The sequence below is a fragment of the Zonotrichia leucophrys genome, chromosome 5 (assembly GCF_028769735.1).
Source record: "Zonotrichia leucophrys gambelii isolate GWCS_2022_RI chromosome 5, RI_Zleu_2.0, whole genome shotgun sequence".
NCBI classification, from domain to species: Eukaryota; Metazoa; Chordata; class Aves; order Passeriformes; family Passerellidae; genus Zonotrichia; species Zonotrichia leucophrys.
In genome coordinates, this window is record NC_088175.1 from 48,027,060 (window position 1) to 48,042,653 (window position 15,594).

The 15,594-nt window shown below is 52.9% G+C and overlaps 1 protein-coding gene across 1 annotated transcript; it reads right to left on the reverse strand.

Moving 5' to 3' along the window:
* Positions 1 to 92: 92 nt before the first annotated feature.
* Positions 93 to 15,007, reverse strand: ZFP91 (ZFP91 zinc finger protein, atypical E3 ubiquitin ligase). The gene is made up of 11 exons (XM_064715240.1): positions 14,661 to 15,007; positions 13,967 to 13,992; positions 8,456 to 8,671; positions 8,217 to 8,253; positions 7,685 to 7,774; positions 7,228 to 7,350; positions 5,651 to 5,701; positions 5,040 to 5,118; positions 4,652 to 4,766; positions 4,056 to 4,155; positions 93 to 3,733 (listed from the first exon to the last, which is right to left on the reverse strand). The coding sequence occupies exons 1-11, from the start codon at positions 15,005 to 15,007 to the stop codon at positions 3,223 to 3,225; spliced, it is 1,695 nt and encodes a 564-aa protein (XP_064571310.1). The 3' UTR covers positions 93 to 3,222.
* Between the last annotated feature and the right edge of the window lie 587 nt (positions 15,008 to 15,594).

The following is a 15,594-nucleotide window of genomic DNA, read 5'->3' on the forward strand; positions in this document are numbered from 1 at the left end:
TAAGGAAAGATATCCCAACCACCCCAGAACGACACCAGCCACGCCACAGGTGAGCTGCACACACCAAGACAAAAACAGCCCTTCGGGTTGGGTTGGTATTTCCTCAGTATGTTTATTTTGGTTATGCATTACCCAGATCAAGAGTGAGAAAAACCCCAGGAGTTGAAAAGCAGCTTCCCATGAATACCACAGTGTGCCTGGCTGGGGATCCCAGGGCTGGGGTGTCCCCATATGCCCAGCAGCCCCCTTGCCACCCCGTGGCTACTGCAGAAGCTGCTGAGCTTGGGGAGCCCCTGGCCAGAGCAGCCCCCAGCCCCAGCCCAGTGGCCCAGGGCCTCTCAAGTGCTGCCCGTGCCAAAGAGCCTCATGCCCCCTCCAATCCCTCCCCGGGAGGAGAAAAAAAAATAAATACAGGGGAAAAAAATACAAAAAAGTTTATTGCAAACTACTACAATAATTTATTGAAGCAAACTGCATGCGAGTGAAGGAGAGACATCGAGGGGAGGAGGAGCTGCAGGAAGGCTGTGTCAGTTTTAGGGCTTCAGAGGGGCATGGGAGGGGAGCTACACATCTCTCCTGCATCAGGGGCGAGCAGGCTGTGGTTAGAGGACAGACAGGCACCTGGCCACGGCCAGAAAAAGAAAAGGGAGAGCTACAAGAGGTGTCATGGAAGGACAAGGCAGGGAGCGGCAGGGATCAGAGGTGTCCAGGCCGGGAAGCAAAGGAAATGTTTGATTTTGCATCCCAGAAGTGCAGCCAGGGGCAAACCCTGCTCCACTGGGGCGGACGTGGGACGAGGCAGCCTCCCCCAGCCTGGTGCCAAGTGCTGGGTCACCAGAGGTGAGCAAGCCCTTGGCCCAAAGGCCTTTTAGTGCCATCCCTCGACCAACAAACCCCCGAGCTCTCCTTTAGTGTTCTGTGCAAGGCTCTGCCCAGCCTGCACCTCCCACAGGCACAGGGGCCAGCAGAGACACAGCTCCAGCAGCACCATGTCAGAAGGACAAAGCCAACCTGCCCCGAGGGCCACCAAGTGTCCCCAGAGTGCTGCCCCTCTCTAGCCTGCAAGGGGAGGGGACCAGCTGCCACCCGGAAAGTTTCCTGCTGGAAACCACAGTAAAGCAATCCAAGCAAGACACTGGATCATCTCGACTGAAGGAACTGATTTAGTTTAACACCATTCTACCACCGACCTGCCACCAGGTGTGCTGGGCCCTCCCATGAGCCAGGCTGCTGCCACAGCGTGACCACGGGATGCCCACGCCCAGGGCACGGGACTGCTCAGCCTCCACCCGCCCCTACACCAGGAAGTGCTTGACTTGCTCTGACAAAGGTGTCAGTGCGAGGGGGAGGAGGAGGGGAGAGAGGGAGGGGGCAAACCAGGACAAACAGCCTGAGAAAAGCCAGCATGTTTGGGCCACAGCTGGATTTCCAGGCGTCATAGGGGACAGAGTGGGTGTTCAGAGTCAGTTTCCTGTTAATCCAATTAAATTCCACATTTTATTGCGGTTTTCCAGACCCCCAGGTACCCGATTTCAACAAGCTCCTGTGTGCTACACACCAACTCAGCTGATCCTGTGCTCAGACAAGATACTTCAGCTCTGCTCCCAACCCCAGAAACCCAACCAAAAAACAAGCAAATAAACAAAAAACAGGTTATTCTTCACCTCTTCCAAAACCGCTACGAATGCAAGGCCACTGAATCTCCACACAAAGTTTCAGAGAAGAGAAAAAAAAAATCCAAGTCTCCATAGCAGACACATCTTATCCTATGTAAACTTTTCCAAGGGCTCAAAGCTGCCCTAACTACACCAGCAGGCAACACCTGACCAGCCACGTTTCAGGGAAAACTGGGGTGTCTGTGCAGAAAAGAGAAGCTTTCAGAACACGGCTACACAATCCCCCCTCAAAATGAGGGCAGGGAGAAAAGCTGACAGCCCATAGTCCCACATCAATCTATTGCCTTGGATAAACAAGCCTGAGAAAACCATATCCAGTCCCTGCTAACTGTGTCTTTGTCTAGACCTGGAAAGGAGAGGCAGAGTTGGATGAGGAGCACCACATCCCCCAGCAGCAAGTAGCTCAGGGCTGTCCCAAAAGTCACAAGTCACAAGAACAAGTTCCTGGCTAACAACGTCCTTCCCCAAAAGGCTGGAGGCAAAACAGGCATTGAATGCAAGGAGCTCACCCGGAGCTGGGAGGGAGGGAGAGACAGCCCATCACTCACCTCATCCTCCTGCTAACACGCTGCTGCAGAGACTCCCACTGCACACAGGCTCTTCTCCAGGGGCTCTCCCTCTACTCTGCAAAAGCTGCAAGACACATCTGACTCCAGAGCGCTGCCTTCACCTCAGCTCTCCCAGCTGCTGGCACAATGGCACTGGAGCTCCCTGCACTGGAGCCTACTGGGAAACAGCCTGAACCCCTTCCACCCCCGCCCCTAAGAACAGAACTAAAAAATACCGACCCTTTTTTAAACAATAAATAAGGAATCTTGTTACCACAACACAAAAACGAAGCATGTTCAAAGTGCAAATTACTGTCGTCAAACTGGGATGCTCCTCCTTGCCTCTCCCACGCAGGGCTCCTGTAGCCCCCGGGCCTCTCCAAGCAAACATGATCTACGAGCCAGGGCGTTCCCTCCCTCCACTTCCTGCCAGGGCTGGAGCAGGGGAGCGTGGTGGGAGCGGGATGTGCACTGCTGCTTCACAGCTCACCCTGCCGAGGGGCTAAAGTGCCAAACTCCCAGCCCCGGCCAGGAAGGAGGAGACTGCAAGGACCAGAGTGCAGTGGTGCATAGAAGTCGGGACCAGGGGCAGAGGGAGTCCTAAGGAACTTCTCCAGAGCACGTCCAACGCTTTTTAGTTTGCCAGTGGGGCCATGCCAAGGAGCCAGAAAGGCAACAACTGCTTTGGGGTAGAGCGAGGGGTTTCGGCAGTGCCCCCTCCCTTGGAGAAATCCGCCGCTCAATCCAACTTGCTCTGGCAATGGCAGCACGTGCCCCTTTCCACAGAGGGGCCGCGGGAGAGAGAGAAGTGGTTGGGAGAAAGAGGATGTGCTGTGATCCGCGCTGGAGGGGAGCAGACCCTTCAGTTATTTACTAGTATTGTAAGTTTTGTTTAACTTTCCTCTCTTTCAGTAAGTGCCTCCTCCTTTTTTTTTTTTTTCCTTTTCCTTTTAAATACAGAGTCCCAACTGTCCCAGCACCCAGGTGCTCCCCTGCCACTAGGGTCCAGTGGAGTCTGAATCTTCAATGAGCACCTCCGTGCTGGCTCCCAGCATCTCTGTGTTCATGACCAGCCCCTCCGGGTTCGCGCTGCTGCCGCTGCCCACGAAGAGCTTGCCATCAGCCACCAGGCTCACACGCTCTGCCCCGCCACAGTAGGGCTTTGGCATCCCCTCTGGGCTCAGCAGCAGGCAATCTGCTGGGGGAGCACTGCCCAGGGGGTCGGGGAGCAGCGGGAGGCCCTGGCCATCTGTGGGTGGCACAATGGCCTCGGGATTAGTGCCCAGGATATCGGTGCTGGTGATCAGGGCACCCGCGTTGGCAGCCAGTGCTTCAGCAATGAGCACTTCGGGGTGACTCTTGGCTTTGTGGGCCACCACGCTGTCCTTCTTCTCGAATTTCTTGCCACAAATATTGCAGGAGAATTGGTAGAAGGAGTCTGCATCATGCTTCTTCATGTGCCAGTTGAGGGAAGCCTTCTGCCGGCAGGTGAATCCGCAGATCTCACACCTGGGAGGGGACAATGAGGAGGTCACAACAAAGGGACATCCACACACGCTCATAAGGACAATAGTAGTGAGGTGGCAGCTCAGGAGAACAGCAGGGGCTCACTAATGTCACTGCAGCTCCAGCTCTGATTTTATTTACTGAGGGCTTACGTTCCCCAGATCCACACCAAGACACGGCCCCGAGGAGCCGGTGACACAAGTGTGTGTTCAAAGAGAGCTGGGACACCAGGAGCAGGCTCCAGGCTGACTTCAGAGCTGCTCTGAAATGGGTGTTTTGGGGGTCCCTCAGAGCAGGAGGGCGAGGCACAGGCAGAGGTACTCACTGCAAGGGCTTCTCGCCCGTGTGGATCATGCGGTGCACTGCCAAGTTGTGGGAGCTCTTGAAGGCCCGGGCGCAGTACTCGCAGATGTAATCCCTTTGATCTGAAAGACAACACAGTTGCAGCACTGCTCTCCCACAGACCTGCCCCCTTTCCCAACTCTCCGGCAGTGCAGGTAAAGCTGCCCAAGGAGCAGAGCTACAAGTTCTGGGAAGAGGAGGTGTCCCACAACACAGCACAGCTGCTGATCTGGAGAGGCGAGGCACGATTAAGACTCTCCTAAGAGCTAATTATCCACTCCAACCAAAACTGAAAGACTGGCAAATTGGGATAAATCAGACTTTATCTGTTGAGGCTTATTCCTCTACAGAGCTCCTGAGTGATGCCTGCCAGAAGGAGAATTAAAACCTCTATAGTCTATTTCTTTCATTTGCTTAAAAGATGGTAATCCAGAATTCAGTAATACCCTGCTGCTGCTGCAAATCTATGCCACCTGACTTGGCTTCACTCTCTGCAGAAGTCCCAGAGGCTTTTCCATTTTCCCTCTATCTGTTCACTGACCTGAAGAGGAGTTTGCATCTATTTCCCACCCGCTGTACCTGTGTGATGTTTGGCATGCCGCAGGAGCTGCTTCTGGAGCCGGAAGAGCCGACCGCAGGAGGGATGAGGACACACGTATTTTTTCTTCAGTAAGTGCTGATATTTTATGTGATGCTGGAAAGAAAGAGTGGAAGTCTGCAGACTGTTCATGGCTGAGCGAACAGCTGAGGTTCACTCAAGTTTAGATCCCCACTGGAAAATAAAACACACATGGACACGCAGCAACCTGACAGACAGACACACACATGGCTACTGGCCACAATGAAGCCTTCCAAAATGACAGCATCAGGAAGGGGTGTGAGTGCCAGTGGAGGCTTAGCTGCCTGTTCCAAGCACCCCCTCCCTGCCCTCCCAGGTGCCACAGAGGGAGTGAAGAGCCCCACCAACCTGCAGGTACCGCGGGTGAGCCAGGACCGTGCCGCAGCCTTCCATCTCACAGCGCACATACTGGATCGGGGGCTTCTTCCTGGGAAATCAGCAAGGAGAGGGGCAGAGTGCTTGGCTGCTTCTATGGTCAGCTGATTCTACAGATAAAGACTCTCTATATATTCTATTTAGAATCACAATTCTCTGTGTCTGTGACGGGCTGATGTGTCTCATGCCACAAATAACAAGTGCAAGCACAGCAAAGCACCACTGCTCCAAAATCCCTGCCTGGGCTGTGACACAGCTGCTGTCCAAGAGCCACTTCTTCTCCTGCCACTACTTGAGGGCTCTCCCTAGAGCTGGGAAAACCTCAGGAGACCCAGAATTCCCAAAGCAACTCCTTACTGCTGGGCAATGCCCCAGGAGGGATCAACTGAGAAATGGGCAGGGGGCTGGTTCACTTGGAAGAAATTAAAACAACACCTACAGGGGAAGGAGAAGAGGGAAGACAAGGCATGCTGCTGGTTTTGGTTTTTATTCCCTTTAAGGCAGAGAGATGGCTTTGGGAAAATCCTTGTCTGCATGTAGAAATCAAGTCTGCAGAACAGAACTAGGTTGAGAGGATCACTTACCTTCTCTTGGGCAGCCTTGGGCTCTTGTCATCCTTTCTCCTCCTTCCCCTCCTGTAACAGGGATACAGAAACAGAACTGAGAGAAGCTTCTTTACATTAGCAGTGGGCAGAGACTTTGAAGTGTATGCTGTATTGCCTCATGAACTGCATGGTCTAGAAAAAAAACTGAGATCAAGTTGGAGACATTCAAAAGATGGAGAATTCCAGAGAAATAAATGCTTCACGTGGTTTGCTCTCTCAATACTTCCCATTTCCTACTGCATTTTTCATAAACATGTATTTTGCCAACACGGTCTAGAACCGACAGTGCACCCTGTTTCCTCTGCTCTGTTGGGGAACATTCCACACCATGGGAAAACATCCATCTGCCTGATCAGGAAGAACAGGATTAATGATCCAGTAGCTATTTTACAGGGCTCTGAATTAGCCACAGCAGCTTCTGTACCTGTCAAGACAAAAATCTAGGCTCTGTCTCAGCAGACCTGTGCTCACATGTAAACTGCAGCCTCCCAAGCCCCAGCTCTGCCCAGCTCTGCCTGCCTGATCCCATTGCTGCAGAGACACTTGGAGCAGACTGATGGAAGTATTTTCTAGACTCTACTGAGACATCTGTATTGATGGCAAGCCAGGAACATGCTGAACACACACTCAGCATTCAAGCCAAGCCCTCAGAACAGCCACAGGTTTTATTACGCACAGAAAGTAGTGTCTGATTCAAACAACAAAACCTCAAGCCTCAGAAAGCAGTCTCCAACAGACAAAAATGTTCTCAAAATATCAGCCTCCTCACTCCTCTCCACTGTGAATCAGCAGCAGCTCAGGAACAGCAAGAGGAATTACACCACCAGTGTGCAGCAGGTCAGCAGAGGGAGCCCAGGCTGTTCCAACCACTCAGAGAGGAGCTGAGGTACAAAATCAGCTCCTTTTTCTTTTTTTCCCCTCACATTATCCCAAAGAATGGCTTTGACACAGCCACATAAACCCATCTCCCTGTGTTGCCAGGAGGAATGCTTCAGCCAGGAGTTCCAGGGACAGCACACACCAGAAGGTGTCAGCCACTGGTGACTGCCTGGGTGGCAAAAGTTTGTTGTTTTACTTCTCGAAAGCAAGGGGAAAACAGCTGATTTTCCTGACCTCTGGTGAAGCCCTAACTGTACAAAAAGGACGCTGACCACACACACAAGGTATTCCAGTAACAAGACATCCCAGTGTCTGCCCCCAGCACACAGCAGGAATGCTGCCCTCTCCCACTGGCTTTCGGGATCCACTTGAGGCATCACAAGGAACCCATTGTAAGGACACCCTGAAGTATTTCCCACTGTGTGGTCACACCCAGGGAGGCTGACTAACCACAGCATGATGAAAAACCCCTCCACTTAAGCGAAACTCTGATGTTTTTTGTGGCTGAAGACAGGCAAGATGTGAGGGCACAGGATAAACAGTGCTGCCCCATCAGCTGTCAGGCCCAGAGGAGGAGGGGGATGGGGGGAGCCAACAACAATTAAACACTGTTGTACACCAGCAAGAATGCAAAACACACAGCACACACTGGCATTGTAACTGCAGAGTTTACTTACTTCCTTGGTGGTTCTTCATCCTCCTGAAACTCATTCTCTTCTTTCACTTCCACTTTAATCTCTTTCTGCCTTTCCTTTTCCTCCTTCCCCTTGCTAGCTTTTCTCCTTTGCTTTGGTGCTTCCCTACAAAGACACAAACACAACACCTTACTCCAATACTCAACCCACTGCCTGCTTTTTACAAAGATTTCAACAAAAAGTGGACCCAAGTTTAGGACTGTCCTTCAAGTCCCACTTTCAAGCAGAAGTAAGAACCAGGCTCAGGGAAGCTGCCAGCAGCCAGCAAGGCTCTAAAGGCTTCAGTACCTGAGAGAACAGTTCTGGCCAATGCAGGCAATGTTTAGAACCATTCCAGCAGATCAACTAGCACAGGTGCTTTGGGGCATTTAAGCTAATTCAGGTAACATGCCCATATTTTTTTGGTCTAAACCCCCAGTAATTACATAATCCAATATACTTCTCTAGGTGGGGCTTGTAGGTCTCATCTCTGGGATCATCTTTGAAGGGAACTTCTTCCTCACTGATGAGCATCTCCTCATCATCATCGCTGTTGGGAGAAAAGGAGAAGAGAGGACTTTGGCAGCAACAGCTTGGCCACTAATGCAAGAAAAATATCTGTGCACCTTTCCCCAGGATGGGAAGGACAATATTACACTGCACTTCCTCATCCAGTATGACTGGGGAATGGTAACAGCTTGCACTGACCAAGGAGCACAGTGACAACCAGAACAGGGCAGGCAGAGATGTGTCCTCACCCACCCACAGCAACAAAGCTACCAGGTGGAATGCCCAGATCAAATCTTACTATCCGTTTCTCCACAATATCTCCTGACATTTTTGCATACTGGAACTGCAACAGCAAGGGGCCAAAGGAGACAGAGCTACTGTCAGTCCCATGGATCATTTCACACTAACAGTAATTTGCAAGTGACTCAGGCCCACCTTGAGACACCGACTAGGAAGAAACACCACAAAACAACATGTCCTACCTGACTCCATCTGGAGACTGATGCTCGTCTGTGACCACTGAAAGGAAAAGTCACCATTAGGTTTCAAAGTGTGTTCGCTGCAGTGAGCTCATCTGTCTCACGGTACCTCCGTCGACATTCAGAGCCGGGAGTGCTGGTGGCAGAAGGCACCCGTGACAAGCAGCACCACGCCAGCACAGCCACACGCCCAGAGCGACGCCCGCAGCCCTGACTGTCCCCGGGCCTCGCGCGGCACGTACCGTACTCCAGCTGGTCGGCGTTGGGCTCCGACTTGCAGATGAGCTGCAGGGAGGCAGCCTTGGCCCGGGAGGCGCGGGAGCCGTCGGGGTCGCGCTGGCGGGCGGCCGCCGCGGCCCGGCTGCTGCGCCAGCTCCGGCTGGGCCGCGCCGTGCCCACGGGAGAGCCATGGCTGAGCGTGCCAGACACCTCCTCCTCCTCCTTCTCTTCTTTGGGAGCTGCAACAGCCAGTGCAGTGTGTTTCATCAGAGCACAAAATGCCTAAATCCCCTCATGACATCACACCTTAAATCACAGCAGCCCCTGCTGATGCCTAGAAAGGCTGATCTGGAACAGACACTAGACAGAGCTAAATGGATAAAACCTTGGGCAGCACAAGAGCCTGGCCAAGGCTACACCCAGGATGAATCCAACAATGGTTCCTGGTCATGCATTTTTACACTTTTCTAAGTTTTGGTTCATCTACATATTGGGTTCAATTGTCCAGTTACAGCTCCAGGTAGTCTCACTCCCATGGCTTGCCCCCTTTTCTTCACCGTTGTTTGTGCTTTTTGGGTAATGTCTGTCCTTGATTCTCTAGCTGGGAAGGGATTGTTTTGTCAAACTACTCTGTGAAGAGAACTTACTAACACCTAATATGAAGTTTCAGAGTTACATACCACCTAGCAGAGAATGTGAAAAATATAAAAGCTAAAACCCAAGGTGTCACTGCCGGCTGTGGGAACCTGCTCAGCCCTCTATGCTGAGCCAGGACACTCCCCAGGCCCTCACCTCAGCAGACCTTCCCTTAAAACTCTCCTCACATTCCCTCCAAAGAAAGACACTAACATTTAAAAGCAGCTTCTATTTCCCTTGGATAAAGGCTTCTAAGACTATGATTTGCTGGCTTGCTGGCTCTAAGCACAACAAGAGACACTCATAAAGCTCAGCAAGTGCTTTATGAAAGGCCAGCTTCAAAGTTGGGCCATGAGAAAAGTCATGTTTAGAGAATTCCCCAAACATATACTTCACTGGAATTGTACACCTGGCAATATCCCTGAGGGATCTGAGCTGGATGTCTCTGGTGCTGTGCTAGAGCAAAAAGCATCACAGATGCTGTTAGCCTGAGGCCTCCACACTTATTTACAGCTTGTACAGGTGGTTTCCTTTTGCCTCATGGCTGGTCTCCAAACATGCTCTGGCAAGATAACAGAACTGACTGAAATATCTTGTGAGCAAGTTAATCCCTTAAAAACTAAAATTCCCAAGTACAGTTCATTTGATCTCACTTTTTGGCACTTGCTGTGACACTGGGCCTTCATGAACTCAACGCCCTTTGAAATGTTACAGCTGGTCACAGAATGGTGTGGGTTGGAAGGGACCTTAAATCTCAGCTCATTCCAACCCCTGCCATGGGCACCAACACCTTCCCCTAGGCTGCTCCAAGCCCTGTCCAACCTGGCCTTGGATACTTCCAGGGATGAGCAATCCACAACCTCTCTGATTCCTCCCAGCCTGCAATCTCCAGTTTTGCATCAAGCCTTCTGAACCAAATGATCCTTTTTCTCCTAGCATGTAGTTTGCTCTGCATTACTCACTGTCTGATCCTTGATTAACAGGGTGGGAATAAGCAACATTTGGCTGGAAAAGCCTGACTGGAATCCCGGATGTGAGGCATCACAGTGTTGTAAACCATCAAGCTGCTGTCTTGCACGTATAAACCTCACCATCAGAGCGTGAACTGCACCCTTCTGGCTCTCTTTGGCAGATCTCAAGGTGACTGCTGCATGTTCTCAGTCCTCATGGTGAACATCTCATTTGTGAATGCCAAACCAGACCCAAAGACACTTGAAACCATCCTCTACAAATTCCCCCCTCAACCACTACCATGCTGCCAGGGATAGCACACACTGCTGCTCTGGGAGAGATGTATTCCCTTGGAAGATCAGGCATTCAGCTGATGATAATTATAATTTTAAAAATCAGGCTTGCAGAGCTGAAGCAGACCTGCCTCAGAACACACCTGGACAGGGCACACCCCTCACCCAGCAGCTCTGCTTCCCTCCTCTCAAGTGAAGGTCTGGGATAAACCTTTTCCCAGGATTTCTCCTTTTACTTCCTCTGCTTCAGCTGTCTAACAGATTGAGGGCATTTTTACACGCTGAGAATACCCAGGTACCTCCCAAACCCCATCCTTAGGAGATGTATCAATTATTTACCTTGCCACAGAGCTCACAGTGATACAGAGCTGGCAGCTGAAAAACCTCCTGACTCCAGACCCTCCCAACATGGTCCCTGGTCCCTATCCAAGGAAACTTCTGTCTGTCAAGTGTTCAGCTGCAGGAACAGCTGGAATCAGCCACCACCAAAGCCCTTGCCCAAAATATGGGAAGTCCTAGATTTGGAATAAGCTTTTGTCTCTTTTTCCTTCATCAAAAATAGATTAAAAATCGTGAGTGAATGCCAGTCCCTGGGAGAAGGGACAAGAAAAGGAAACCTGCAAGGACACAGTGAAGTTGTGGCTTTGTTTAGACAACCAAAAGACAAGACTCTGGGCACTGGTCTGCTTTTCAAGAGAGCTGAACTTTGATTTATAAGGCATTTGGAAGCTTCTTACTGACCTGCAGACAATTTCAGAAAATACATGTGTGCAATTAGGTGAAAAGAAAATAAACTATTAATTGCTAAGTTAAAAAGCTGCTATAAAAATAAATGCACCACAACAAATGCACACCTCTGGGATTGAAGGAAGCAACCACACAGTGGGTAAGGCACCAAACACCTGGTTTCATAATAGCATGGACAAAAATGAAACTCAGGAAAAATATCCAAGTGCAAAGCTCCATCCAAAGGGCTCCTCCCCACCAGAGCAGTGTGGAACTGTACAGATGGGATACAGGAAAATCCTTGGAGAGTTTGGGCAGTCTGAGCTATTTAAATTCAGTGCGTTTTTATAAGGTTTGGTTTTAAATAACGGCATTACTTTCTCCAAACACTGACAAAGCCTTAAGGGAAAGCAAAACTCCCAAAAGGAGCATGAAGCATTAAGAATGAAATTCTAAGGTATAATGTGAGTCTTCTCTGTACAAACCCATTCACCATTTCCTGAGTCTCAAAGTTTTCCATCTTTTTTTAAAATTTGCCAAACCTAACTGTTTTCTTAGCAAAACCTCTCCTGACTAAAATGAAAATTATTCCCACAAGGATACAGAGCGCTGTGGGAAGGCAGACGTGAATTCTGCTACACAGCGACTGCAGCTACACAAATTCATTTGTAAGCTGAGATTAAACGTTCTACTTATGCATCCAATATTCCTGCAGGCACACACTGGGAAATCCTGCAACTGCATGACTAAGCAGGCAACAGGGAATAGCCAGGGAGCACAGGCTGACACTGCAGCTGCCCCGTGGTGACAGTCACACTCGGGCTGTGACACAACACAACACACACACCTTGGCTCTCATCTCCCTCCAAACTCCCTGTCAGCCCTGCACAGCCAGCGCTGCCCAGGGGATGCAGGAAAAGCCTGATCCCATGGCTCTGAACCATGGTTGTCTCAGGGAATATTCCAAACTGGATACAGCAGTTGACAGTACAGGCTAATACTGCAATGCAAAAAAAAAAAAAAAATCAATTCTGTATCAGGGAACACAAGCACAGAATTCCAAACCTTCACCAGAACCACTCAGCACCTTATCCAGCTCCATGCAGGGGCAAAAGACAAATGGGATTGTGCCTTCCAGGCTCACAGGGGGCTCCTGGCTACCAAAACCTCTGTTGCGCAAGGAAAGCTGCTGCTTGCTCACACTGCTCTGTCTCCTTCAAAAACCTCTGCTAAAGCCCAACAGGAGGAGGAGGAGGAGGAGGAGGAAGCCCCTCCTGCTCCTGCACAACCTGTCCAAGGAAGGAAGGAGGAGGAAGACACTCCTCAGCCCGTTTCCAGGTCCTCCCCAAGCAGCACAAGGTGCACAAGGGCTCCATCCAGCGTGCAGCCAAGACACAGGAGTGCAGCTTCCTCACTTCTGTGCTCCTGTGGACTAAAAACAAACCAGAAACAAACAACCCCCGCCCCCCACGGCACAGATTTCCTCTGGCCCAGAATCAGCACTTCCCGGTGCCAATTTCCACGCAACTATCCCTACCGTCGTTTTGGCTGCAAATCTAACTGGGGAAAAAAAGAGCCCCAGAAGTTTAACAAACACTTTCCCACTCTCACCTTGAAGCACAGCTGAAACTCTCAGAGGCCAAGTTAAAGGCTAAAATGGCTCGAGCGCAGAGAGCTCCCAAACCCAGGAATTTCAGTCTGACAACTTTCACTTCCTGGAGTAAAAATGGGAATATTCTGCCCATTTTCTACCACTGCCAATAAATATTTCTACTTAAACCAAAACCAAGCAAGCCTTAACTCTATAAACATACAAAGCCAAACTTTTTTAAACATTTCAGCAACTGTGCTTTGACATAAAAGGCTGAAGCTCTGACATTACGCTGCCCACCCTGTACACAGTGAGGGGTAAATGCACACAAGATCTGGACTCCACACACAGTGGTTAATTCTGCTTCGGTCTGTAAAAACACACCTTGCCAGCTGGAACCACGATGGATTTCCACACCCAGATGGAATAAAGCATTGCAGGAGGAAAGCTAAAGAGTTACCAAAACACGAGAATAACAGCAGCCTCCGAGACAGAGCTGCTGGCAAACAAACCCAGACAGCTCCAGCAGAAAGGGGAATTCATGGGCACAGGTGTGTGTGTGACCTCCTTTCCTCAGGGCTTCATTCTGCCACAATTCTCTGGTGCCAGATCAAAACAACACTACACAAAGCCCTCTGCTTGGATCTGTTTCAGAAGTCATCACCAGGTAAGGAGAAAAGCCCTCTAATGTTTTGGTTTTTTTGCTTTTTGGGCATTTTTTTTTAAACAAGAAGTTGTTAAATAAGTGCACAAAGTTCACAGTGTGCACCGGAAAACAAAAGTTCTGCTCCAGGTTGCAGATTCCCACAGCTGGGGCTTTTGTGTTCAGACTCTACTCACGCCCCCAGTTATAAATAATCTTCTCTTTCACTCCTGAAGACATCAGCCTAAAAACTCTATAATCCACTAAGCTAGAAAATAACAAGTGTGAATATCTGAATATTCTAATTTCCACACAACTATCCCAGGTCTCTTGAGGATCTACTCCTATATTTCTGAGCACAGAACAGAAGTGAACTCAGGATTTGCCAATTACTTGGGACTGCTGTGCAACAAGAGCTGTCAAACCATGGAGCAGCTCAGCCTCACACTCCAACAGCCATGGAAACCTGAGTGCTTTTTGGGACAGTGAGATTTTGCAGGTTGGGCACATGCCAACAGCAGCAGCTTATCACAGTTCCACAGTCTTGAGAGAGACTCAGAAAGAAACTGCACATCACCCAGCACTAAAACATTCTTTGAAAGGAAGATCCAAAAAGAGGATTGGGCTAACCCATGGGACAACCCAGACTTTCTAGATGGAACACAACACCAGGAGCGAATAATTCAACTCTTACCTTTACCAGCAACTTTATCTGCGGACCTGAAAAAAAGCACAAAAGCAAGTGTAAGAGCCAGACTCGATGGGATGGGCAGCAACACGGAACTCAATGGCGTGGAGATGAGCCCCAATTCCCCAAAGTCGCGGTGCCTCTCTATCGGATCATTGTTTTCAACCCCTCATGCCGAGGTGGATTGTTTGAGCCGCAGGAAGCTGAGGGGAACTACAGGAATATCCAGCAGCAAAGGCCCAGCCATGCCCAGGTCAGTTATGACTGATCCAGGGGGGATCTGTGCTTAGCACAGGGGAGAGCAGCTGCACTTCCGAAGGCTCCGCTGTCCCGCTCAGGACCGAAAGTACAGCGAACGCAGCCTCTCCTCCCGGGAAGGTGGATCCCACCGCCTCCCTCACCCGGACCTTTGGCAGAGGGAGCCGGACCGCGCTGGCGCCGCGGGGCACCGGGACAGCGGCCGCTGCCCGAGGGCGCTGCGCAGCCGGCGATTCCCGGGACACGGCCCTTCCTGGGAAGGGACCGGCGGGGCCGGCCCAGCCCGGCCGGAACAAAGGGGCGGCGGCGCGGGGCACCCCGCGGCCGGAGGCGGCCCCGGGGCCTGGGCCCGTTCGCGCGGGTCGGGCAGAGGCCGCATCTCCTCCCCCCGCGGCCGCGACCCCCGGAAGGCGCGGGCGGAGCCGGCGCTGCAGGGACTCACCCGGCCCGGGGGGCCTTCCTGGCCGCGGGCGGCGTCTCGGCGGCGGGCTGCTCGGCGGCGGGCCGCGCCCCGGGGCTGCTCCGCCGGCGTCGGGGATACTCGGCCTTACGGCGGCGGGACGCGGCGGCGGCGGCTGCAGCTCCCCCCGCGGCCGAAGCGGCGCGGCCGCGCTCCCGGCCGCCCCTCAGCACCCGGCTACCGCCGGACTCCTCCCCCTGATCGGTGGCGGGCGACGGTGGCGGACGGCGGCGGCCCGAAGCCGGCGGTCGGTCTGCGGCGGGCGGCGGTCCCGGGGCGGGCGGCGGCTCGGCGGCGGCGCCCCCCGGCTGCTCGGTGCCCGCCGGCATCGGGGCGGCGGCGGCGGCGGGGCCGGGACGGCCGTGCTCCACCCTCGGCCGGGCACGCCCGCCCCCGCCGCCCACGGCCAATCAGCGGCCGCCGCCCGCCTTCACGCGCGGCCCCTGCGCCCCGCCCCCTGCCCGCGACCACCAATCCGCGGGCGGGACTCGGGGGACGGCCCTGCCCCTCAGGCCCGAGTGCCCCCGCCCGCCGCGCTCACTCCTTTCCCCGCCGCTCTCGCGCCGCCTGGCCAATGGGCGGCCCGGTCAGGGAGGGGCCCGCCCCCCCACCGCTGAGCGACCAATCAGCGCGCTGCTCCCGCGCGCGCCCCGGACTCGCGCCGCCTCTCGCGCAGGCGCTGCCACGGCCGCTGCGCTCGCGCTCCCGCTCCCCCCCCGGCCGGCCCCGCTCGGCGCCCACTCGAGCGCGGCCCCCGCGGCCGCCGCCCCGCAGGCCCCTCCGCCCGGACCGCCCGTCCGCCGCCGAGCCGCCGCCCAGGCCCCGGCTTCGCAGGGCTCCCTACCGCCGCCGCTGCCTGCGCCCCCTCCGCCTGCCCCGGGCCCCTTTGCCCCTCGGGCAAGGCCTGGCAGGGGAA

Coding starts and splice junctions, on each gene's coding strand:
- ZFP91 (XM_064715240.1), bottom strand. CDS start 15,007: ATGCCGGCGGGCACCGAGCAGCCGGGGGGCGCCGCCGCCGAGCCGCCG. Junction 8,672..13,966: donor AGATAAAGTTGCTGGTAAAG/GTAAGAGTTGAA, acceptor TGGCTGTTGCAG/CTCCCAAAGAAGAGAAGGAG. Junction 7,351..7,684: donor TACAAGCCCCACCTAGAGAA/GTATATTGGATT, acceptor GTGTCTTTGTAG/GGAAGCACCAAAGCAAAGGA.